Source organism: Phyllobates terribilis, unplaced genomic scaffold (genome assembly GCF_046119375.1).
Source record: "Phyllobates terribilis strain yellow unplaced genomic scaffold, ASM4611937v1 Scaffold_1__5_contigs__length_1240528914, whole genome shotgun sequence".
Classification (NCBI taxonomy): domain Eukaryota; kingdom Metazoa; phylum Chordata; class Amphibia; order Anura; family Dendrobatidae; genus Phyllobates; species Phyllobates terribilis.
The window spans coordinates 1,095,898,169-1,095,922,968 of record NW_027362761.1 but is presented as its reverse complement, the minus strand read 5'-3'; the positions used below and the strand labels follow the sequence as shown (position 1 = coordinate 1,095,922,968).

The 24,800-nt window shown below is 41.9% G+C and overlaps 1 protein-coding gene across 1 annotated transcript in view; it reads right to left on the bottom strand.

Annotated features, from left to right (window-relative positions):
• WDR19 (WD repeat domain 19) overlaps nucleotides 1-24,800 on the bottom strand; it is a 71,715-nt gene that overhangs the window by 41,109 nt on the left and 5,806 nt on the right. Inside the window, exons 5-15 of the mRNA XM_073645964.1 lie at nucleotides 22,917-23,032; nucleotides 18,325-18,440; nucleotides 17,074-17,154; nucleotides 12,484-12,596; nucleotides 10,253-10,426; nucleotides 10,024-10,094; nucleotides 9,516-9,688; nucleotides 8,794-8,908; nucleotides 7,139-7,245; nucleotides 5,745-5,867; nucleotides 3,188-3,337 (exon numbers count right to left, since the gene is read on the bottom strand). Of these exons, the coding sequence (XP_073502065.1) occupies nucleotides 3,188-3,337; nucleotides 5,745-5,867; nucleotides 7,139-7,245; nucleotides 8,794-8,908; nucleotides 9,516-9,688; nucleotides 10,024-10,094; nucleotides 10,253-10,426; nucleotides 12,484-12,596; nucleotides 17,074-17,154; nucleotides 18,325-18,440; nucleotides 22,917-23,032 (1,339 nt within the window). The remainder of the gene's footprint in view (nucleotides 1-3,187; nucleotides 3,338-5,744; nucleotides 5,868-7,138; nucleotides 7,246-8,793; nucleotides 8,909-9,515; nucleotides 9,689-10,023; nucleotides 10,095-10,252; nucleotides 10,427-12,483; nucleotides 12,597-17,073; nucleotides 17,155-18,324; nucleotides 18,441-22,916; nucleotides 23,033-24,800) is intronic.

Sequence of the window (24,800 nt, the reverse complement as noted above, 5' to 3'; positions counted from 1 at the left end):
TGAGTGCAATTATTCTATAGGAGACCGAGAATTGTTAGCCATTAAGTTGGCACTGGAGGAGAGGCGTTACCTGCTCGAGGGGGCTCTTCACCCGGTAATAATCTACACGGATCACAAAAACTTGGCTTATCTCCAGAGTGCCCAAAGACTTAACCCGCGCCAAGCCCGGTGGTCCTTGTTCTTCGCCCGCTTTGATTTCATTCTTCATTTTCGCCCGGCAGACAAAAATATCAAAGCTGATGCCTTGTCCCGATCCTTTTGTTCTCCGATCTAGAGGAGGAGCCAAAGCACATCATACACCCCGCCAAGGTAATGCTGGTGGCTCCCGTGGATCTAAATCGTCTTCCACCCGGTAAGACGTTCGTAACAGTACCTGATTGTGAGAAAGTCCTACACTGGGGACATTCGTCTAAGCTAGCTGGCCATGCTGGCCAGAAAAAGACCCTCCTGCTTATTACCCGGCATTACTGGTGGCCTACCCTGCACAAGGACGTAATAGACTTTGTCTCAGCCTGTGCGTCCTGCGCCCGCAACAAGGTTCCTAGACATCTGCCAGCCGGCCGCCTTCTGCCTCTTCCCACACCTGCTGCCCCGTGGCAGCATATAGCTATGGACTTTATAACGGATCGCCCTGTCTCTGCTGGTTGTACGGTCATTTGGGTGGTCGCTGACCGCTTCTCTAAGATGGCTCACTTCATTCCCCTGCCGGGTCTTCCGTCTGCATCTGAATTGGCTAAAGACTTTATCCATCATGTTTTGCGTCTTCATGGTCTCCCTCTCCACATCGTATCCGACCTAGGAGTTCAGTTCACCTCTCGCTTCTGGAGAGCCATGTGTAAACTGCTGGGGGTCACCTTGGACTTCTCCTCTGCTTATCACCCACAGTCCAATGGTCAAGTAGAGCGGATCAACCAAATTTTAACCAGTTACCTCCGGCACTTTGTTAATGCCCACCATTCCGACTGGGTGGATCTTTTACCGTGGGCCGAATTTTCCTATAATAATCACGAGAGCGAGTCTTCCTCCAAATCCCCGTTTTTTATTGTCTACGGTCAACATCCTCAGATCCCGTTTCCCGTCTCCGCCTCGGTGGATAATCCGGCCGCAGAATCTCTTGCTAGCGAATTCTCCTCCATTTGGGAGAGTACAAGATCCGCACTTCTTCAGTCCTCCGAGCGGATGAAGAAACAGGCTGACAAAAGACGTCTGGATCCGCCCCAATTGCGTCCTGGAGATAAAGTCTGGCTCTCGTCCAAGTATGTCCGGCTCAAGATTCCTTCCTACAAGTTAGGGCCTCGGTTCATCGGCCCACTGGAAGTTATCAAACAAATCAACCCGGTGGCCTATAAATTGAAACTCCCGGCCAACTTGCGGATCCCTAACTCCTTCCATGTATCTCTCCTCAAACCTGTGGTACTTAACTCTTTTTCCAAGTCTACAGGTACGGTTTCCGCTGAAGACGAGTTTGAGGTAGAGAGCATTCTGGCCACCAAAAGGGTAAGAGGAAAGACCTTTTTTCTTGTGGATTGGAAGGGGTTTGGTCCTGAAGAGAGAATGTGGGAGCTCCGGGAGAACATCCATGCCCCGCTCATCCTTGATAAATTTCTCTCCGGCCTAAAAAAGGGGGGCCTAAAGGGGGGGGGTACTGTAGCGTGGGCGTCCCTGCCTCCTGCTAGGCAGAGACGCCGTTCCTCTCACCTCCCTGCTCCGTCCTCGGCGCCCTCTTCCCGCGCTACTGGCAGAGCTCGCCGCTTCCCGGGCACTGTGCTTAGGGCGCGCGCTCCCTCTCTCTTAAAGGGGCCGCGCGCGCCGTCCTGAGGAGTCCCCGGCCAATTGCCGGTGGAGCTCCCATATATAAGGCACCTCCTCCAAAATGGAGGTGCCCGAGCAAAGTTGTTGCAAAGCCTTTCAGCTCTGCTTCAGCCCTCAGGTCGCGTTGCCAGTCTGTTTTCCAGCTCTGTCTACCTGCTTGCATTCCCTGCGGTCCGACAGTCTGTCTACCAGCATCCGCCAGTCTGTCTATGGACCACTCCGCCTGCGGATCAGGAAGCACCTGCCTGTTACCTGCCTGATACCTGCCTGAGACCACCTGCCAGCCAGCCGAGAGACTCTTACCCGCTCACCTGGGAGCGCTCACCTGCTACCCGCCTGCTAGCCTACCTGGAGGCTTTTCCGTCACTTGCCGTGACCACCTGCCTGTCTAGAGACTCTTACCCTGCTGTCACTTGCCGTGACCACCCGCCTGTCAAGAGACTTTCCCCGTCACTTGCCGTGACCACCTGCCCTTCTACCCAGAGACTGTTCCTGTCACTTGCCGTGTCTACCTGCCCGCCTTCCCTGGGAGCCACCCGCTTCCTTACAAGGACTGCCCCTTTGTATAGTAGCTCAGAGGTTCCACCTCCCAGACCCGTTACATTTGGCAATATTTGGTGGACTAACCATGATTTTTAATCACAGCTTTCATTCGTCTTGGCATGCTTTCCACCAGTCTTTCCATGCTTTCCAATAGAAAACTGTTCAGTGGTCTCATAATTTTTGCCAAAGCTTTATATAGTAACAATGCCTGATGAAGAGACCCGAGTAGTCTGGAAAGCTTGTTATTTATTAACATCTTTTCAGTTAGCCATTAAAATAATCAACCACTAAGGACAGTTACATTTTATATTTTTCTATCAAGTAGCTAACACGGTACAAAGATATATTTTTCCTGGAAGATTGGATAAACATTTCCATTATTAGCATCTTCTCAAAACCAGTGAGGAGCATTATCGTTGCCTAGTGTGGGGACCTTCGAGAGCGATGTACTGAGCAGCAATGTTTTTTATAAGTGGAAATGGCAGCTAGAAGCATAACTTATATTTACCAATCAATCAATAATGAGTTTACAAAGTCAAAGGAAGGAATTATTTCCTGATATTAGCACTGCCGCCTTGCAGCGTTGGGTTCCAAACCCACCAAGGACAACATCTACAAGGAGTTTGTATGTTCTCTGTGTTTGCGTGAGTTTCCTCCGGTTTTCTCCCACACTCCAAAGACAAACTGATAGGGGATTTACATTATGAGCCCTAATAGGGACAGTGATGAAAAACTCTGTAGAGCGCTGTGGAAGTAAATGGAGCTATATAAGCGAGTAAACATAAACATGTAAAAAAAGCAACTAGCGAGCAGGAGGCATTCTAATACTTACTGGGCAATAGACAAAGCCTTCAGTCTTCTCATCAATTATAATCAATCTGGTCCCAGATGCATCCGGAAATATCTTCTTCACGCTGACCGGGTGTCGATATTCATTTACATACTGCCAATCCTCCAGGTAGAAGTACTTCACTAGTCCGGTCTGAACACAAAGCACAAATAGATTGGAATTGTTTCTATAACTGATCACAGATGTGGCAATCAATGTTAAAAACCAGACTGACTTTCCATTTGCCAGAACTGACCATGATTGTAATTAATGTAAATAATAGATTTTTAGTTATTAAATAGTCACTATTAGTATAAAAAAATAGAATTATCCAGGCATATGTATATCTTTCAGCTGCCCTCTGATATGTAACTTGTATACAGTGCTTTGAAAAAGTATTCATACCCAGTGAATTTTTCTGCATTTTTTTTTTGTTAACCCCTTAAGCCCCGCGGGTGGTTTGCACGTTAATGACCGGGCCAATTTTTACAATTCTGACCACTGTCAATTTATGAGGTAATTACTCTGGAACGCTTCAACGGATCCCCCTGATTCTGAGATTGTTTTTTCGTGACATATTGTACTTCATGATTGTGGAAAAACTTCTTCGATATCACTTGCGTTTATTTGTGAAAAAAACGGAAATTTGGTGAAAATTTTGAAAATTTTGCAATTTTCAAAATTTGAATTTTTAAGCCCTGAAATCAGAGCGATATGTCACACAAAAGAGTTAATAAATAACATTTCCCACATGTCTACTTTACATCAGCACAATTTTGGAACCAAAATTTTTTTTTGTTAGGGAGCTATAAGGGTTAAAAGTTGACCAGCGATTTCTCATTTTTCCAACAAAATTTACAAAACCATTTTTTTAGGGACCACATCACATTTGAAGTCACTTTGAGAGGTCTGTATGACAGAAAATACCCAAAAGTGACACCATTCTAAAAACTGCACCCCTCAAGGTGCTCAAAACCACATTCAAGAACTTTATTAACCCTTCAGGTGCTTCACAGGAATTTTCTGAATGTGGAAGAAAAAAATGAACATTTAACTTTTTTCACAAAAATGTTACTTTAGACCCAATTTTTTTTATTTTCACAGGGGTAACAAGAAAAAATGGACCCCAAAATTTGTTGTGCAATTTCCCCTGGGCACGCAGATACCCAATATTTGGGGAAAAAACACTGTTTGGGCGCACGGCAGGGCTCGGAAGGGAAGGAGCGCCATTTGACTTTTTGATTGTAAAATTTGCTTGAATAATTAGCGGACGCCATGTTGTGTTTGGAGAGCCCCTGTGTGCCCAAACTTTGGAGCTCCCCCACAAGTGACCCCATTTTGGAAACTAGACCCCCCAAGGCACCTTTCTAGATGCATAGTGAGCACTTGGAACCCCCAGGTGCTTCACAAATTGATTCGTAAAAATGAAAAAGTGAAAAAAAAAACATTTTTTCATTTTTATGAATCAATTTGTGAAACACCTGGGGTTCCAAGTGCTCACTGTGCATCTAGATAGGTGCCTTGGGGGGTCTAGTTTCCAAAATGGGGTCACTTGTGGGGGAGCTCCAATGTTTGGGCACACAGGGACTCTCCAAATGCAACATGATATCCGCTAACAAATTGAGCCGACAATTTGTTAGCGGATACCATGAAGGCTGTCAGAAGTGCACAGTGTGAAGATTGCTTGGAGATGCACTGCGCATGCCCAAGCAATCTTCCTGCTCTCTGGTGACCCGGATGTTGTCATGACGACATCGGGTCTTCATGGCAACACCCGGGAAGCCTTTGCAGACTGTGCTGGAAGCCGGAAGAGGAGGTGAGTATCGCCGATCACCTCCCCTTGCCCCCGCAATGCCGCGATCGACTTCGATCGCAGCATCGCGGGGGTTAATGTGCTGGGAGCGGTGCAGGACCGCTCCCTGCACATAGTACCGGGTGTCAGCTGTGACAATCAGCTGACACCCGGCGGCGATCGCGCCCGCACAGCCTGTGCGCGCGCGCGATCGCCATGACGTACTAATACGGGTCTGGCTCTTAAGTCCCAGGGCACAGACGCGTATTAGTACGTCAGATGTTATTAAGGGGTTAAGGCCACAAACTTAAATGTGTTTTATTGGGATTTTATGTGACATACCAACCCAAAGTAGCAAGTATTTGTGAAGTGTAAAGCCAATGATTCAGGTTTTCTAAGTATGTTAGCCTCTAGATGTGCAAATCTGGTACAGACCTACCCCAAAAGATTTGCGGCAGTAATTGCAGCGAAAGGTGGTCCTACAAATTATTTACTAAAGGGGGCTGAATACAAATGCACATCACAATTATCAGATTTATATTTTAACATAATTAGAAAACCTGTATCATTTCCTTTACACTCCACAAACACTTGCTACTTTGTGTTCATATATCACATAAAATTTCAATAGTATACATTTCAGTTTGAGGGTGTATTGTGAAAAAATGTGGAAACGTTCATAGGGTATAAATACTTTTTCAAGGCATTGTATGCTTATTTCCGGTATTTCTTACTGATATCTGTACTTTATTAATGAAAATAACTTACATTGGTGCCATAAATAAGGAAATCTCCAGTCAGTGCATGGCACAGAATGCGATACTTCTCGTCTGTGGATGGAAAAAGACGGGTCTCCCTTTCTTCTTGTGAATCCAGAGGTTCGCTCTCAATCTGCAGAGAGTGATACGTCACTAACCTATCACTCTTTAACAACACTTACAAACGAAATCTTATAAGGGAATGTCGTTTATAATTCAGCTCTGGTGAATAATTAAAGGCTGAGCACATAAAATACTGCTCAATATCAACTCCCTGAGAACAGTCATGTTTAGTACGCCACTCCAAAATTCTTAAAACACTGTCCTTGGCTGCAGTTTTCAAAAAAAATGCGCATAACTCACCATCCCCAGGTCCAGCGCTGTATCATGTAGTTCATGACACATGCGGGTCTCACATCACATGAAAGGTTATAATTTCTCATTTGCAACCCAAATTTGGACATTGAAGATGACTATATAATGCTGATCTATGCACTCCATTCCAGCAAGCATTAAATACTATGGACACCTTTGCCAGGGAATTTTTTTTTTTACCTAAATGCATGTATTTTGGCCATCAAAAATTTTGCACTGTTAGGATTTTACGACTGTTTGTTCCCCCTGTCAGTGAGCTTGGTCTGATAGGGAGTGGGTAACTCTTGCATTAGTCTTTCACTGGACTTTTCTAAGCTGATTATGACCACAGACCACATCAAAGTAGAGCTGAACATTCATGTGGTCCTAAGTCAGCTGTGAAGAGTTCAGTAAAGGAGACATAAGAGTTATATGCTGTCAGAAGGGGCTTGATGGTGGATCCTTACTTAACTCATTCTGCAGCCAGCAACAGACAGTGCAACAAAGAATGCGCTTGTTTTTTTTAAATCAGTTCTTTATTTTATTAATATCCAATCAGCTTATATCTATAGAAAGTGAAACATTCAGTTTCGTAAGACAAAGCCATCATAGATAAAAAAAAAACAAGAATCCACACAGTTTTGCCCCTATAACTCGTCTTTGAGCTATTGAAAACTCTTGAAACTATTGAAAGTTCTGGCAAACAGCTGATATAAGTATTTAACCCCATGCAGTTCCTTCTAGCTCATATATTTCCCGCAAATATGGGTTTTGCCATAGCAGCATATATTTTCTGCAACTTTGTAGCCCTAAAAGTTTATTGCTAGCCCACCACATTTTATGAAAAATTGCAACATCTATAATGAAGCCCAATTGCAAAATTTTTTTTTTAGCTCAAAATATATGGAGTTAACAAAAAAAATGCCCCCAAAAGTGTCCAAATCCTTTAACAAGAATAAGCTATAGCCTTTACAAATATCCCATACACTATCAGTACTGGGTACAAATACTAATGACAGGTATCTCCTGTAGATCCACTGGGATCCTTACCATGTGAAGCTGCACTTTCCCCTCAAACAGAGCAGCCGCATAGTCAGAATTTAGGCTCATACTGGCGACAGTGCCCAGGTATTCCATATCCTTCAGCCTCTCTACACCTGCAGGAAAGAAATCAGAAAAAATCCACAGTTTTAAATACACTTGAAAAAGGCAGAGTCAGGGAGAAACAAAACATTTTCTGGGCTAAAAAAGATTGTCAGACTCAAACCGATCCCAAATGGCGCAATAATAATTTTATTTATATAGCGCCAACATATTCCGCAGCACTTCACATTTAAGAGGGGACTTATACCAACAATAAAAACAAGAGTAGTGCATTCCAGAAAACTGGAGCAGCACGAGAGAAGTCTTGGAGACAGACATGCGGGCTTCAGATTATGGAGGATGTTAGTCTAAGATCAGTTGCAGAATTGAGGGCACGAGTAGGGTGATAGACAGAAATGAGGGATGAGATATACTGTGTGGTGGTGCAGAACTGTGGAGAGCCTTGTGGGTGAGAGAGTAAAGTGATAAAACCTAAAGAAGGGATACCATCTGAGACATTAATAGTATATGAAAAGTATATATCATAGAGGTATAGTAGGATTGGTGAGTCAGACAGGAGGCAAGAGATCGCTATTCTGACAATATATGGGCTGCATCATAAATACTTATCTGTCCATGCTACTGCCTATGCGCCTCTTTGCTTCTTTCTGTCCCATCGCTTAAATAAAAACAACCCATTCTCACAGACAGGTCACTATTCCACCACGATTCTGAGATGTTTCCAGGCTCCTCATGTGACATTATTATGTTATGTGACCGCTGCAGTCTATCAGTGGCTACTGATTGTCTGCAGCCTTCACACTTCATCATATAGAATAGTTTTGTCTGACGGAACTGTGAATCCTGTAACAGATGAGTGACCTGTGATCGGCTGCAGCGCTCACATGATATAATAATGACATATGAGCACCCGGGAGACACAGTGTGGACATAGCTGGAATGGCGCCAGTCCGGGAGGCCAGTATGGGTCTTTTTCATTTAGCATTGTAGCATTTAAAGGGAAGCTACTATCAAAAAATGACCTATTGTTTAAATCGGGTTTTGTTACATATATTAAAAAAATCCATTTTTAGTTTATTTTCACATTCCAATCTTTAAAAAAAATTATTAGCCCTGCAATTTTCAGACTGGCCACTGGGGCTTTTTTGTCCCATACTTCCTGTCATACCAGGAAGAGTTTACAGAGGTTTTCTTATCAGCAGAGGCAAGATTATAATGACAGATGATAACACAGCACCCACAAATCACAATAGGTGATGTGATAGTTCCCCTGCTCCCCCTCCTATCACAATCACCTCTGCAAATGCTCATTAGATGCTTCAATACAAAAGACAATGTTGGGGCCTGACCCTTGTGTCTATGTGCATGTGTTGTTTCCTGAAGCAACAGAAAGTTAGAATCTAAAAATAAAACCCCAGTGGCCAGAGTGAAAACTGCAAGATTTATATTTTATATTTTTAAGACATGATTGTGATATACAAAAAAAAACACATTGCTAGAAATGTAAAAAAAATATCTTTCACACAATAAATTTTGATCGCTTCTCTTTAAGGAGCCCAATAGTGGACAAACCCTTTAATTAAAATCACAGTCTGACTCACCATTATCATTCAGAGCGTAGAACCAGGCGCGATTGTTCATTCCCACAGCGACATGATAAGGGCCCACCGCCACAAAATTGGGCTCCACTTCAACTGAGACTGTGATTGGCAGCTCCTAAGTAACGAGAAGATTAAATAATGGAAGTCACAACAAGATGAAAAGCGGCAGCAAACGGCTGCAGGGATGACGTTTCATTCAGGGGTGGGGAATATACAATTTTTTGTTGCACTGTATGAATTGTATAAATGGGACATCAGTAAGTTGTTGAAGCTGAAAAAATATAAAAAAAAAAAGAACAGAATAAAGCAAGTGTGAACAGGTGCAAGCTGCCATGACTGCATAATATACAAACAAGAGAATACAGCAGTAAGCGGTATGACATATACAAACATTGAGCATATGAAATTTGATCTGATTACTGCTGTATGGAATATACCTGTAAAAATGAAGGTACTTAACGCATAAATTGTCCAATTTGTGAGAGCCCATAAGCTGCAACAAGGCATCCATCTTTGATACTATCTGATACTAGCCTAATAATTAGATTTGTTGACTACCCATTCAACTCATCGAGGGACTCACACAGATGTAAGCGTTATCACTTATCCAGTGGAAGGGTAATAACTCGATTAGGTTGGAATACACCTTTAAACCATACTTCATTTTTTGAACACATATTAACCTGATAATATAAAGAAGGCAAAAAGCAAAGTTTCATTACCCCTTCTACCAGATTGCAGACGGTGACCTCCAGCAGGGATGTGAGATAGGCGATCTTCGTACCGCTCGTATCTCCGAGGATAGGGAGCTTGGTTAAGAAGACATTGAGCGATCCTCGCTGTGTGGATACAGCCAACAGCTGACCATCGTCTGTCCAGGAAAGTTTATCTAACCCTAGAAAACAAAAAGATATTTTCGGGAGATATCTGATCTTCCCCTTGGTTAGACATGACCTGCAGACATGCTGTAGGGCCCAGAAATCATACATTGATGCCCTATCCTATGGATTGGGCATCAATGTCAAAGTAGTGGACAACCCCTTTAAGTCAAATAAAGATTATTATTATTATTTTATGGGCAGAAATAGAGTTATTCCTCTTCTGCACACACAAAAGCTTATTCTGAAAAGTTACTTATAACTACACGTAGCTTTAAACCCCACAGCTTTCATGTGTCCTATTACACAAAAGCTTATGCTTGTAGAGAATGTCCCAATATAAGCAGGTTACCTTTAGTTTCGTCATCCAGGGTAATGATGGCGTACATTTCTTTTAACTCAGTCAGGTCATGGATTTTTATGCTGTAATATAAAATGAATATTACCAGGACGCACAGGTCTGGAAGTAACGTGATTTATGGGAGGTGGAATGCAATAATTGTGAAGGATTATGTAGGGGACATACAATATTGGGGGGAATTTGGGGGAAAACGCAGTGATTACTACTCCAAGTCTCTGACCTGTTGTCCCCACAGGACGCTGCTTTGTTCAGTGACTGTGAAATAGCGATGCTGGTCAGGTTATCCTTGTGGTTGCTCGCCTGGAAGAGCTCCTGACCGATCTCACTCATGTGCGTGGAAATCACCACAAAGAATCCCAGAGAGAAGCCGATCATGATGTATCCGTCACCATACCTGTCCAAAGAAGATGTCCACAACATGAAAATTAGAGATCAGAGAAGTGGTAGTACTGTGTAACACCAAAGGGAATCTGTCGGTAAGATCAAGCCTCCAAACCGAATAAATGGGCATGTAGGTCTTCAAAATATTAATCCATCGACACCTTTATTTCTTCTATCTGTGGCTGCATTCCCAAGTAATTAGCAGTTTTATGAAGTGCTCTGGGTGTGACCGAGCACTTGCCGGGCCTCTGCCTCCAGAGGTTGTTTCCCATACCCAGCCTCTTTAGTGCGAATGATAGCTCACTGTGCGATGTCAGGCTCCAGGCAAGGAATTTAGACACTGAGCTATCAATCAAGCTAAAGAGGCTGGTGCTGGGTGGAAAAACAACCTCTAGAGGCAGAGGATAGAAAAATACAGCACTGGTATGTCATAAAATCTTCAGGTTTTATTAAATATCAAATAATATATTATGACATAGGCAGATATTACATTTACTGACGCGTTTTGGTTCACAAATGGTCCTTAGTTATACTAAGTCACAACTCTACAACTAAGGATCATTTGTGGTCTGAAACGCGACATAGATGCACTATCTGCCTATGTCCAAATATGTTACTGGATATATAATAAAGCCTGAAGATTTTATGACATCACAAAGCTGGATTTTTAGATTTGCTACTTGGACTCATTGCCCTGAGTTCGGTGCACCTGTTGCTGGCGAGTGAAGCCAGAATTGGTCTCTTTACTTCTAGAGGCAGAGGCTCCTTCAGTTCTCAGTCACACTCAGAGCACTTAATGCCTCATTTGCATATGAATGAAAACGCTAATTACATGGACATGCAGCAACAGATAAAAGATATAAAAGTGTTCATGGAATTACATTTCAAAGACCTGCATCCCCATATATGCAGCATGAAGGCATTGCTCTTACTGACAGATTCCATTTAACAGCACCACCCCTTTAAAAACTAACAAACACTGGTATGATCCATGTCTGATCATGGAAATAAACCAATAAGCCATAAAATAAGGATAAGTCTTCCCATCCACCAGTGAAAATAATTATTTCTGTAATTCACTTAATGTGCACACCATGTCAGTCTCTAATATTGAAGGGGCATAATGTGGCATAATGTGGCTAACACCGTTTTCACAGGTTGTTATTTTTTGCTTCCAGCACTCCTTGGTGCTGCAGCTAATCTGCTGGGGGTGGAGTAAGACAGAATCAGTCATCATCTCCCTCTGGCAGCTGACAATATATTCCCTGTCTTACTTCTCAGCCATACTGCCATGTTAGTACACAGATTTTGCTTCAACCCTGACAAGCAGGACAGAAAAATATTTCCATGTGTCCAGCAGCACTCTGCTCAGTAGGTAGAAGTGCATACTAGCATACACTTTCAACACTAGGTGGCGCTAAACGAATATCTTTTCACTGGATTGTTTTTTTATCAGAATGTAAATGGTCTAAACAATTCATATTTTTATTAGTTGTACGACAACAACCTTCAAGGATTTTTTTGCTGTTTTGTAAATAAAGTCCATTCATAGTTTAATAATGAATTATGGAGGTTTCTCATATTTTTTGAGTTCCAATTCCTGGTTATTTTCAGGATCTAGGCATGATGTCAATGAATAGAAACAAAGGCTAAAAATGTATTCTGATTATATCCAGCTCTCATGTCATGTTATAAGATCCCTCATATTATTATGCGGTCTCTATTACATGAATGGTCTTTGTCCCTTATATTGAGGGAGATTTTTACAAACTTTTTTTTTCTTTTCACTTTTTGAACAAACACATTTGGGGGAGATTAATGTTCTGTTCACATTTACATTGTGGTTCCCGATTATAATAAAATCACAAGACAGTTCTAGATCCATTATACGACGGATAGTAGCGGCACCCAATGGACCCCACTGGTGGAGTCTGAGATAGGGAAGGTCACCCATCACATTTTCAATTCCAAAAATAAAATATAATTTTTGACATTTCCTGAGACCAAACATGGACTGTATTCATACATCGCATTATTATTTCTCATTATGGCCTGCCCTGGATCTCTTACCACCGATGAGACACAATAGAGCCGTAGCGCTGCTGGAAGGCCAGTTCTATAGGGTTATCCGGGTCATTCAGGTTGAATAGAAACAATGTTTTCTTTCCCACCACAACACTTACCTAAAGAACGAACATTAGATGATGTGAGGGATCTATGAACATACAATGACTGCTGAAAAAAATGTTGAATTTCATGCAAATTTAAAAAGGCTTTCTCATGTTCTGTGTTCTGGAGCGCACCGCTCCCCTGCCTCCCGGCTTCCTGCTTGCTCCTGATGACACGGGACACGGAGGCTGGTTACCTCCAATCATCTTTATGGCTTCAGAGCAGCACTGGCAAACTCTAAAGCAAAGAGCTTGCAACCACTTGCGCTCCTTGCCTAAGACAGCAGTGACTATGAAAATTGTACATTCACACTGAAGGCATCAAAACAATGAATTAACACATGTGGAATTATATACTTAACAAAAAAGTGTGAAACAACTGAAAATATGTCTTATATTCTAGGTTCTTCAAAGTAGCCACCTTTTGCTTTGATGACTGCTTTGCACACTCTTGGCATTCTCTTGATGAGCTTCAAGAGGTAGTCACCGGAAATGGTTTTCACTTCACAGGTGTGCCCTGTCAGGTTTAATAAGTGGGATTTCTTGCCTTATAATTGGGGTTGGGACCATCAGTTGTATTGTGCAGAAGTCAGGTGGATACACAGCTGATAGTCCTACTGAATAGACTGTTAGAATTTGTAAAGGAAAGGAAGACCAAGAGTCACCTCTGCTTCTGAGGATAAGTTTATCCGAGTCACCAGCCTCAGAAATCGCAGGTTAACAGCAGCTCAGATTAGAGACCAGGTCAATGCCACACAGAGTTCTAGCAGCAGACACATCTCTACAACAACTGTTAAGAGGAGACTTTGTGCAGCAGGCCTTCATGGTAAAATAGCTGCTAGGAAACCACTGCTAAGGACAGACAACAAGCAGAAGAGACTTGTTTGGGCTAAAGAACACAAGGAATGGACATTAGACCAGTGGAAATCTGTGCTTTGGTCTGATGAGTCCAAATTTGAGATCTTTGGTTCCAACCACCGTGTCTTTGTGCGACGCAGAAAAGGTGAACGGATGGACTCTACATGCCTGGTTCCCACCGTGAAGCATGGAGGAGGAGGTGTGATGGTGTGGGGGTGCTTTGCTGGTGACACTGTTGGGGATTTATTCAAAATTGAAGGCATACTGAACCAGCATGGCTACCACAGCATCTTGCAGCGGCATGCTATTTCATCCGGTTTGCGTTTAGTTGGACCATCATTTATTTTACAACAGGACAATGACCCCAAACACACCTCCAGGCTGTGTAAGGGCTATTTGACCAAGAAGGAGAGGGATGGGTTGCTACGCCAGATGACCTGGCCTCCACAGTCACCAGACCTGAAGCCAATCGAGATGGTTTGGGGTGAGCTGGACCGCAGAGTGAAGGCAAAAGGGCCAACAAGTGCTAAGCATCTCTGGGAACTCCTTCAAGATTGTTGGAAGACCATTTCCAGTGACTACCTCTTGAAGCTCATCAAGAGAATGCCAAGAGTGTGCAAAGCAGTCATCAAAGCAAAAGGTGGCTACTTTGAAGAACCTAGAATATAAGACATATTTTCAGTTGTTTCACACTTTTTTGTTAAGTATATAATTCCACATGTGTTAATTCATAGCTTTGATGCCTTCGGTGTGAATGTACAATTTTCATAGTCATGAAAATACCGAAAAATCCTTAAATGAGGTGTGTCCAAACTTTTGGTCTGTACTGTAATATATATATATATATATATATATATATATATATATATATATACACATATATACAGGGTGGTACAAAAGTAGGTGGCCAGAAAATAATAACATTTATTTTGATTTATATATAAAATTATATTTACTAACACAAGCATAGCATTGACAATTACATTTTATTCTGAACAATAATACAAAAGCCCTTAAATTTTATCAACGCAGGTGCTGAAACTGTTTTCCCTTACAATTTGCACAGCTTTGAAGTCGCCTCTTACGCTTCGACAAACTTTTTTGCACAAGTCTCTTTGGGTATTAATTTCTTGAAATGCATCTCTTATGTCATTTTTCAAATCACTGACACTTTTTGGTTTTCGACTATAAACTTTGTCCTTGAGTACTCCCCAAAAGAAAAAATCCATTGGGGTCAAGTCTGGTGAACGTGCCGGCCAATCAAGTGGGCCTCTTTGGCCAATCCATTTATTAGGAAATGTTTCATCAAGATACTCGCGGACTACTCTTGAATAATGTGGAGGGGCCCCATCTTGTTGGAAATAAAGGTCATGTGAATTAGGCTGTTGCTGTAACTGGGGAACAACTTGATTCATTAGAATTTCGAGATACTTATCTCCTATGACTGTTTCATCAAAAAATATTGGTCCTAAAACACCAAAACTTGAAATACCACCCCAAACATTGACACCAGGCTCATTTAGTTGTTGCTCTAATGTTAAATGCATGTTCTCATTATACCAGTAAATACAATTATGTCTGTTCATATGGCCGGAGAATTTGAAAGAAGCTTCATCACTCCACATAATGTTATATAAAATTACTGGATTTTGTTTGATAAATCTCCCACTTCATGACCTTATTACACTTTCTGTCCACCTACTTTTGGACCACCCTGTATATATATATATATATATATATATATATATATATATATATATATATATATATATATACACGTGTGTATGTGTGGCGCCCCTGCGGGTTCAGTCGCCGCAGGGGTACTACATCTCACCCAGAGGGGTGGTGTCTCACTCTCAGGTAAGGATAGAGTGCTGCCCGGGACCCTAACACCTGCATCCAACAGTACAGTACTGCAGACGAGAGGGAGGGGCAAGATGTGTCGCGCTTCCTCCTGAGCCCTGACCCCGGTTGGAGTGGGGGGAACCAAAGTAGGGGGAACCATGTAGTGCGTGTGGGTGGAGGAAATAGATTAGGGGAGCACTTGTGATATAAAAGAGGGAACCATCTTGGAAAGACAAGGTAGTCTGAGAGGAGAAGTAGAGGGAGCAGGAGCTCTGCTCAGGAGGAGGGCCTAGCCAGAGAGGCCCAAGACTGAAGGGAGAGAGAGGAGCAGGAGAGAGGCTCCAGGAACGTGAAAGGGATCCCAGGGGTATGGGCAGTGCTGGAGGCCACCCGTACGCCCGAATCAACCAGGGCGTACTGTCCAAGGACAACACAACTAAGGTCCTTAAGCTCCATCTCTACTGCCAGGTCTCTTCATCAGTGCTACATGAAGCAGCATGCAACTTCCCATGAGTGGCTCAAAACCATCTTTGATCAGATGAATTGTTACCTTAAGGCAACAGATTACTTGAATGAATACAGGGTGGGCCATTTATATGGATACAGCTAAATTAAATGGAAATGGTTGGTGAAATCAACTTCCTGTTTGTAGCACATTAGTATATGGGAGGGGGAAAACTTTTCCAGATCAGTGGTGACCATGGCCCATTGTGTTGGATTGTCAATGCAACCCTCTTCTCCCACTCTTGACACACTGATAGCAACACCGCAGCAGAAATGCTAGCACAGGCTTCCAGTATCCGTTGTTTCAGATGCTGCACATCTCATATCTTGATGTTATGGTGTGGTATATGGGGTACAAAGATAGTGGGGCCATTCTTCATCAATAGAAACCTCAATGCCACTGGATATCTGAAATTGCTACATGATGACGTGTTGCCCTCTTTATGCACTGAAGATGGCACGTTCCCTGAGTTTTTCCAACAAGATGGTGCACCACCACATTATGGGTGTCAGGTCCGAGCATTCCTACATGAACAGTTTCCTGGAAAGTGGATTGGTCATCGTGGGCCAGTTGAATGGCCACCAAGGTCTCCCGATCTGACTCCCTTAGACTTTTATCTTTGGGGTCATCTGAAGACAATTGTCTATGCTGTGAAGATACGAGATGTGCAGCATCTGAAACAACGGATACTGGAAGCCTGCACTGGCATTTCTTCTGCGGTGTTGCTATCAGTGTGTCAAGAGTGGGAGAAGAGGGTTGCATTGACAATCCAACACAATGGGCAGCACTTTGAACACATTTTATAAGTGGTCATAAACTTGTAAAAAACTCATGAAAGAATAAAGTTACGTTAAAACCAAGCACACCATTGTTTTTCTTATGAAATTTTCAATAAGTTTGATGCGTCACATGACCCTCTTCCCATTGAAAAAAATAAAGTTGGATCCAAAATGGCCGACTTCAAAATGGCCGCCATGGTCACCACCCATCTGGAAAAGTTTTCCCCCTCCCATATACTAATGTGCCACAAACAGGAAGTTGATATCATCAACCATTCCCATTTAATTTAGGTGTATCCATATAAATGGCCCACCCCGTATATTGCATCATATATACAGACTGCCTGAACTGCTCCCTTAACAAGCAGGAGTAATTCAGCAAACTGGAGAGAGCAGCATGTAATGGGAAATCAACTGACCCATCCCCCATCCCATTACTGTATATAAATGGTGTTATTGATACAACAGGCAATATTAGGTGATTAGACAAGTATCTGCATATTACGGTGCTTTCTCCGGGTGACGCCCGCTCATCTGTCTTCATTACTGAGAACTGAATGTCACTTGGCTCCATCCGCACAGAGGTCTGCACAGCAGAAAAAATAAAGTTTATTAATATGTTATAATGGAATCTAGACCTAAACTATCACCCCATCTGAGTAAGGGATGATATTGGGGCTGACGTATCCAACTGAATGGAAAGTTTTGCTATTCTGTTTGACTCCCAAACGGCCCCTAGCATCTACTGCATATCTGATGTATAAATCTATGCAATAGACGCATGTTGCATGCATAAGGAGGGCTTTCCGGTCACTATATATTTATAAACTATCAATAGGATAGGCCATTAACATCAGGCTGGGGGGGTCTGACACCCAGCACACCCACCGATCAACTGTTATTAGCTACACCAGCGGTGTGATGTGAACACTTTGAACAAAGTTGCAAAGCGTACTCCATTTAATGTGCAGAATAAGAATATACATCACTGTAAAAGAGGGTGCTCGGATAGGACACCACTCCATATATCCAATACAAAAATGGAATCCGGCACTCCATTCAATGTGCAGCAGCCACTGCTGGGTAGTGGGCTCACTTACAAAAGCTGCTCTGCAGTACTTAGCAGCGGCAAGTACACATTGAAAGGATCTGACCTTTGTGATTACATCTTGCTGCCCAAGAAAATACACCTGCACTGTGAAATGCTATAATATGCAAAGATTGAATATATGAAATTGGAATTGTATTACTGCTGTAGAAAATATGTTAATAAATGAAGGTACTTAGCATACACAAATTGGCCAATTCATGAGAGCCCATCAGCCACGGCAAGGCGTATCGCTTTGATGAGACCCTAACCTAATATAATGCCTCTCCTGGGCTGAAAACATACAATTTTAAAGGCAGACAGGATCCAGCTCCAATTAGGCTGATGAAAGCAAATAATAAATAATAGCTGATCATTGGGGGTACCAAGTGTCAGACCCCCACTAACCGGATTTAAACCTATCCTATGGATAAATTATTAATATGTTGTGACGTGACAACACCTTTAAGGTTCAAGAGAAATGCACCCCCCCCCCACGTCCAGACATGTTCATATCTACACTGAGAAGAGAATGTAAATGGAACTTTGGATGCTGAGCTTTTGTAATTCCCTATGTCCCCATATTTTCAAAAGCAAGCCTCAAGTCAAAAGTATGGTATGAATCGGTATTTTGATGACTGGAACATATTTAGGATACTTGTGACTTACTTGTCGGATCGTGTCCCCTTCCTGATTACTGATGGTAATCATTTTATCTTCACCTCCAAGAGCCAGCAAATTCTGAGAGCTCCAGCAACCGCAAGAGATGCGTCTGGTGTGCTTCCCTGCAGGCACACATAACAATCATATGAAGATTCCAAGTGAGGACATCAAGAAAGAGAATTAGTCACTGAACGGCGAACAAAAAGATAGTAGATCTGATTACGGATGCTTTATCTGTTTGCATCTTCAACCTAATACAGCAATACACCCGGAAAACAGGTATTCCCATCTCCAAATTCCTATCCCAATATGTAGATGCAGGTGTAATAATAATAATATTAGCAAATACCTGTGATTAGATATGTAGTATAGTTCTTCTGATTCGCCATGTCTATTACCCCATGTGCAGAGCATTGCAGTAGCTTAGGTATCCATCATTATGACCACTAACAACTAAGTGTTACTATACCAGTGGTCGTAACCATGGATACCTAAGCTACTGCAATGCCCTGCACATGGGGTAAGTGACATAGCGAATCAGAAGAACTATACTACATTTCTAATTACAGGTATTTTCTAATATTATTATTATTATTATTATTATTATTATTACACCTACTACATATCGGGATAGGATCTTGGAGATGGGAATACCCCTTTAAAGTTCCTACTTGGTAGCACACTGGCCGAGAGGAATCATCAGACAAAATACGCAGCACTTTTAAGACAGAAACAAAACCAGTGTGCTACCTATAGCAATATGACAAATTTTGTTGCAACTAAAGAAAGTGATATATACACATATATACAGTGCCTACAAGTAGTATTCAACCCCCTGCAGATTTAGCTGGTTTGATAAGATGCAAATAAGTTAGAGCCTTCAAACTGCAAACGAGAGTAGGTTTTATGAACAGAAGCATAAATCTTACAAACCAAAAAGTTATGTTGCTCAGTTGAATTTTATTAAATTTTAAACATAAAAGTGTGGGTCAATTATTATACAACCCCTATGTTTAATATTTTGTGGAATAACCCTTGTTTGCAATTACAGCTAATAATCGTCTTTTATAAGACCTGATCAGGTCGGCACAGGTCTGTGGAGTTATCTTGGCCCACTCCTCCATGCAGATCTTCTCCAAGTTATCTAGGTTCTTTGGGTGTTTCATGTGGACTTTATTCTTGAGCTCCTTCCACAAGTTTTCAATTGGGTTAAGGTCAGGAGACTGACTAGGCCACTCCAACACCTTGACTTTTTCCCTCTTGAACCAGGCCTTGGTTTTCTTGGCTGTGTGCTTTGGGTCGTTGTCTTGTTGGAAGATGAAATTACGACCCATCTTAAGATCCTTGATGGAGGAGCGGAGGTTCTTGGCCAAAATCTCCAGGTAGGCCGTGCTATCCATCTTCCCATGGATGCGGACCAGATGGCCAGGCCCCTTGGCTGAGAAACAGCCCCACAGCATGATGCTGCCACCACCATGCTTGACTGTAGGGATGGTATTCTTGGGGTCGTATGCAGTGCCATCCAGTCTCCAAACGTCACGTGTGTGGTTGGCACCAAAGATCTCGATCTTGGTCTCATCAGACCAAAGAACCTTGAACCAGTCTGTCTCAGAGTCCTCCAAGTGATCATGAGCAAACTGTAGACGAGCCTTGACATGACGCTTTGAAAGTAAAGGTACCTTACGGGCTCGTCTGGAACGGAGACCATTGCGGTGGAGTACGTTACTTATGGTATTGACTGAAACCAATGTCCCCACTGTCATGAGATCTTCCCGGAGCTCCTTCCTTGTTGTCCTTGGGTTAGCCTTGACTCTTCGGACAAGCCTGGCCTCGGCATGGGAGGACACTTTCAAAGGCTGTCCAGGCCGTGGAAGGCTAACAGTAGTTCCATAAGCCTTCCACTTACGGATGATGCTCCCAACAGTGGAGACAGGTAGGCCCAACTCCTTGGAAAGGGTTTTGTACCCCTTGCCAGCCTTGTGACCCTCCATGATCTTGTCTCTGATGGCCTTGGAATGCTCCTTTGTCTTTCCCATGTTGACCATGTCTGAGTGCTGTTCACAAGTTTGGTGAGGGTCTTAAATAGTCAGAAAAGGCTGGCAAAAGAGATCTTTAATCCAGACATGTGAAGCTCATTATTCTTGGTGCCTGAACTACTTCTTAATACTTTAGGGGGACCAAACAGAATTCTTGTGGTTTGAGGGGTTGAATAATAAATGACACTCTGAATTAACTTTTAACGTTTTTAAAAAAAAAAAAAAAAAATTTGCTGCAGTGCATTTCCCACTTCCAGGCTGATCTACAGTACAAATGTCACAATGCCAAGTTAATTCCGCATGTGTCAACCAGCTAAATCTGCAGGGAGTTGAATACTACTTGTAGGCACTGTATATGTATATACAGTGCATTGTGAAAGTATTTGGCCCCCTTGAACTTTTCTACCTTTTGCCACATTTCTGGCTTCAAACATTAAGATATCAAATTCTAATTTTTGGGGGGAAGAATCAACAACAAGTGGGACACAATCGCGAAGTGGAACGAAATTTATTGGATATTTTAAACTTTATTAACAAATTAAAAACTGAAAAGTGGGGCGTGCAATATTATTCGGCCCCTTTACTTTCAGTGCAGCAAACTCACTCCAGAAGTTCGGTGAGGATCTTTGAATGATCCAATGTTGTCCTAAATGACTGGTAATGATAAGTAGAATCCACCTCTGTGTAATCAAGTCTCCGTATAAATGCACCTGCTCTGTGATAGTCTCAGGGTTCTGTTTCAAGTGCACAGAGCATCATGAAGACCAAGGAACACACCAGGCAGGTCCGAGATACTGTTGTGGCGAAGTTTAAAGCCGGATTCAGGTACAAAAAGATTTCCCAAGTGTTAAACATGTCAAGGAGCACTGTGCAAGCGATCATATTGAATGGAAGGAGTATCAGACGACTGCAAATCTACCAAGACCCGGCCGTCCCTCTAAACTTTCATGTCGAACAAGGAGAAGACAGATCAGAGATGCAGCCAAAAGGCCCATGATCACTCTGGATGAACTGCAGAGATCTACAGCTGAGGTGGGAGAGTCTGTCCATAGGACAACAATCAGTCGTACACTGCACAAATCTGGCCTTTATGGAAGAGTGGCAAGAAGAAAGCCATTTCTCAAAGATATCCATAAAAAGTCTTGTTTGAAGTTTGCCACAAGCCACCTGGGAGACACACCAAACATGTGGAATAAGGAGCTCTGGTCAGATGAAACCAAAATCAAACTTTTTGGCCACAATGCAAAACGATATGTTTGGCGTAAAAGCAACACAGCTCATCACCCTCAAAACACCATCCCCACTGTCAAACATGGTGGTGTCAGCATCATGGTTTGGGCCTGCTTTAACTCAAGGGGGCCGAATAATATTGAACGCCCCACTTTTCAGTTTTTAATTTGTTAAAAAAAGTTTAAAATATCCAATAAATTTCGTTCCACTTCACGATTGTGTCCCACTTGTTGTTGACTCTTCCCAAAAAAATTAGAATTTTATATCTTTATGTTTGAAGCCAGAAATGTGGCAAAAGGTAGAAAAGTTCAAGGGGGCCAAATACTTTCACAATGCACTGTATACATATATATATATATATTTATTTTTTTTTAAGATAAGTACCATGAATAGTGCTTTCCAGATGCTCAATAACATTCCTTGCCTGAGGAGAGGGGGATTTTTTGCTAGTAAGTCAATTTACGAGATTTTCTGCTAATATCAGCTGATCAGACAAGATGGCAATTTTCTTTTGAGGACTTACTGCTAAACCTTAGGTGATTTCTGAAACTTTTTTTCTGAAGTTTTCTTTGATATGACCTTTGGGATGGACACAAATTGTGGTTCTCACAAACTTTCTACTTTGGTGTTTTTTGATCTTTTAGTCGAATGTTTCTGTGGTTATTGAAGTACAGTTATAAGAATTTCAAAAGTTTTTGCACTTTTATTGACTGATACATCAAGTTTATGTAAAATCTTAATATATCCAGAGTTGACCATCATTTTTCAAGGCTTCTGCCTTTTACCCTGTCAAGCTGGATATCAGCTCCTGGGCTCAATCCTGACTGATGACCGTCCATTCTTGCCTAATCAGTGCTTGGAGTTTATCCCAATTTCTGTATTTTCATTTGCCCTCCTGCTTTTTGAGGATGGACCACAGGTTCTCAATCTCACTTAGATCTGGGGAGTTTTCTGGCCATCGACCCAAAATGTCAATCTTTGGTTCACCGAGCCACTTTGTTATCACTTTTGCCTTGTGACAAGACCTCCATCATGCTGGTAAAAGGGTTTTTTGGGGATTGTTAATAAATGATAAGTTCTATATACCCTATGAAAAATATAACCGTCCCGGAAAATAACAAGCCCTCATGCAACCAGGTTGCTAAAAAATGGTATTTATTTTTTTTAAAAAAGTCATAGCTCCAGGAACGTGACAATAATAAAGTGATAAAACAAAACGGTTTGTCATAAAGGCCAAATCTGGCTATGACGCCAAGGGGTTAATTACATTTACACCAGTGATTTAATAAGTTACATACATAATCTTAGAGGAGATCCTTTTCGGCAGCTTACCCAGGATAGGCACTTTTCTAGATGTTTGTAGATTGTAGACCAGCAGGTTTCCTTTGGATGTCCCCACCGCCAGCAATGAACTCGTCTTAGACCAGAGCAGGAAAGACATTTGATCTCTAACATAAAATACAAAATATTAAGAACAATCATCGAAACTGTAAAAATGAAAGATCCTGATCACGTCATGCTTCATCCACATCTTATTCATGGAGAACCTTCCACATCTTGTATGTAAACCTTGTATACCTTCTAGTGAAGTGATAGACACCATGATGGACCCCATAAGAAGTGAGATGGGGTTTGTCATGGGTCTTCGGTGTCCATCATGTAATAGATCCTGAAAGGAACAGAAAACTGGAAATACTAACACAGATGCGAGCTCAATAAAGATGAAACATACACTCCTCAAGATTAGGATTACAACACCAAGAAGGACCATGAAGTATAAGAATAAATATAACAGAATGCAACCAATAGCCCTTTGGCCGCACACAAGAAATACAAGATCTTCCCAAAAGGACACAATAAAAGAGAGGGATGAGGCAACAAATATAAATCTATTGATTAAATAAATCCACAATTACAAAAATTCATGAATATTTCAATATATGATTAGTGAGATACACCAGACAAAAAGATGAAAAAAAGTGAGTAGGGAGCACAAGGTATAGAGGTCAACAAAAAGCCCCCCAATATAGATGGGAAAGAACACCCCCCACACTACAAATACCGCCCCCATAGGGAGCATAATAATAAATTAGCATCAATGGGACTATATGCTGTGAGAGAAAATATAATAACCAACTGGTAATCCTACCTATGGAATAGCCAAAAAATAATAACAACAAGTAATCAGGAAGAATTACCAGGAGGAGTAATAAGGGACAGGCATACATTAGATGGTAGATTGTATAAAGGACCAAAACAAGGAATTCTGGGCAGGATACATACCAAAGGCAAAAAAGAAGAATACATGGACACAATGAGGTAAGATGGTAAGCAATAAGCCCTACAGGTTACCCATATCTTGTAATATGTTAATGCCAGTGTAAATGGAGCAAGATGCACAGGCATCTACATGCACGTTTCACCGACATTGGGCTTCATCAGGAGGTATGGCCAAGTTAAAAACTTTTTCTTTTTTTTTTTTTACAGAGGCTCACCGCCAACATTTCAGCTGGCTCAATCGGACCGGCGTGAAAGCACAGGCCTTGCATGATTGGCGTGATGATGTTTCCTTCCCACCAAGTTAGGTAATGCAAAGCATAAAAACTTTACTTTTATTCTTTTTTTAAAAGTAGATCTTACCTCTAGGTAAAATTGTGCTTAAAAGCAAATTGCATCAATATATGATTTCAGAAAAGCAATTCGGGAAAAGAAGGAACTCACGGACGCCTGTAGGCGAGTAGCTGAATGCTGCCTGTTATATCCATTACAAGATAGACAGGTCATAACAATTAAGACCAGTTAGTGGTCGAAACGTGTCAATGTGGTTTTTTACAAACCCCTGCGCAACATATAATTTTTAATGAAGATTAAATAAACATTGAAATTTTAGAGACTCCGACAGCCTTTTATTTGCAATATGCTTTAAGTATTGGCTCTATGACAAATCTAGCTGCCCTTTTACCCCACTCTAGAACAATCTTAGACAGTTTGTGCAACTTTACATCACACAGCCAAATTAGCGTTCTCCCCCTATGACCAGAATACCCTACAATTAAAAAAAATAGTAAAAGGCCAAATACAGTTTTCTATGCTATTAGTCACAATGGATCTGTTAAAAACGTCAGCCATATGAATGGTGTCCGCATGCTATCCGTTTTTTTTTTTTAATGCACCCATTGAGTTTAAAAGGGGAGAATCTGATCCAGAAAAGAGGTG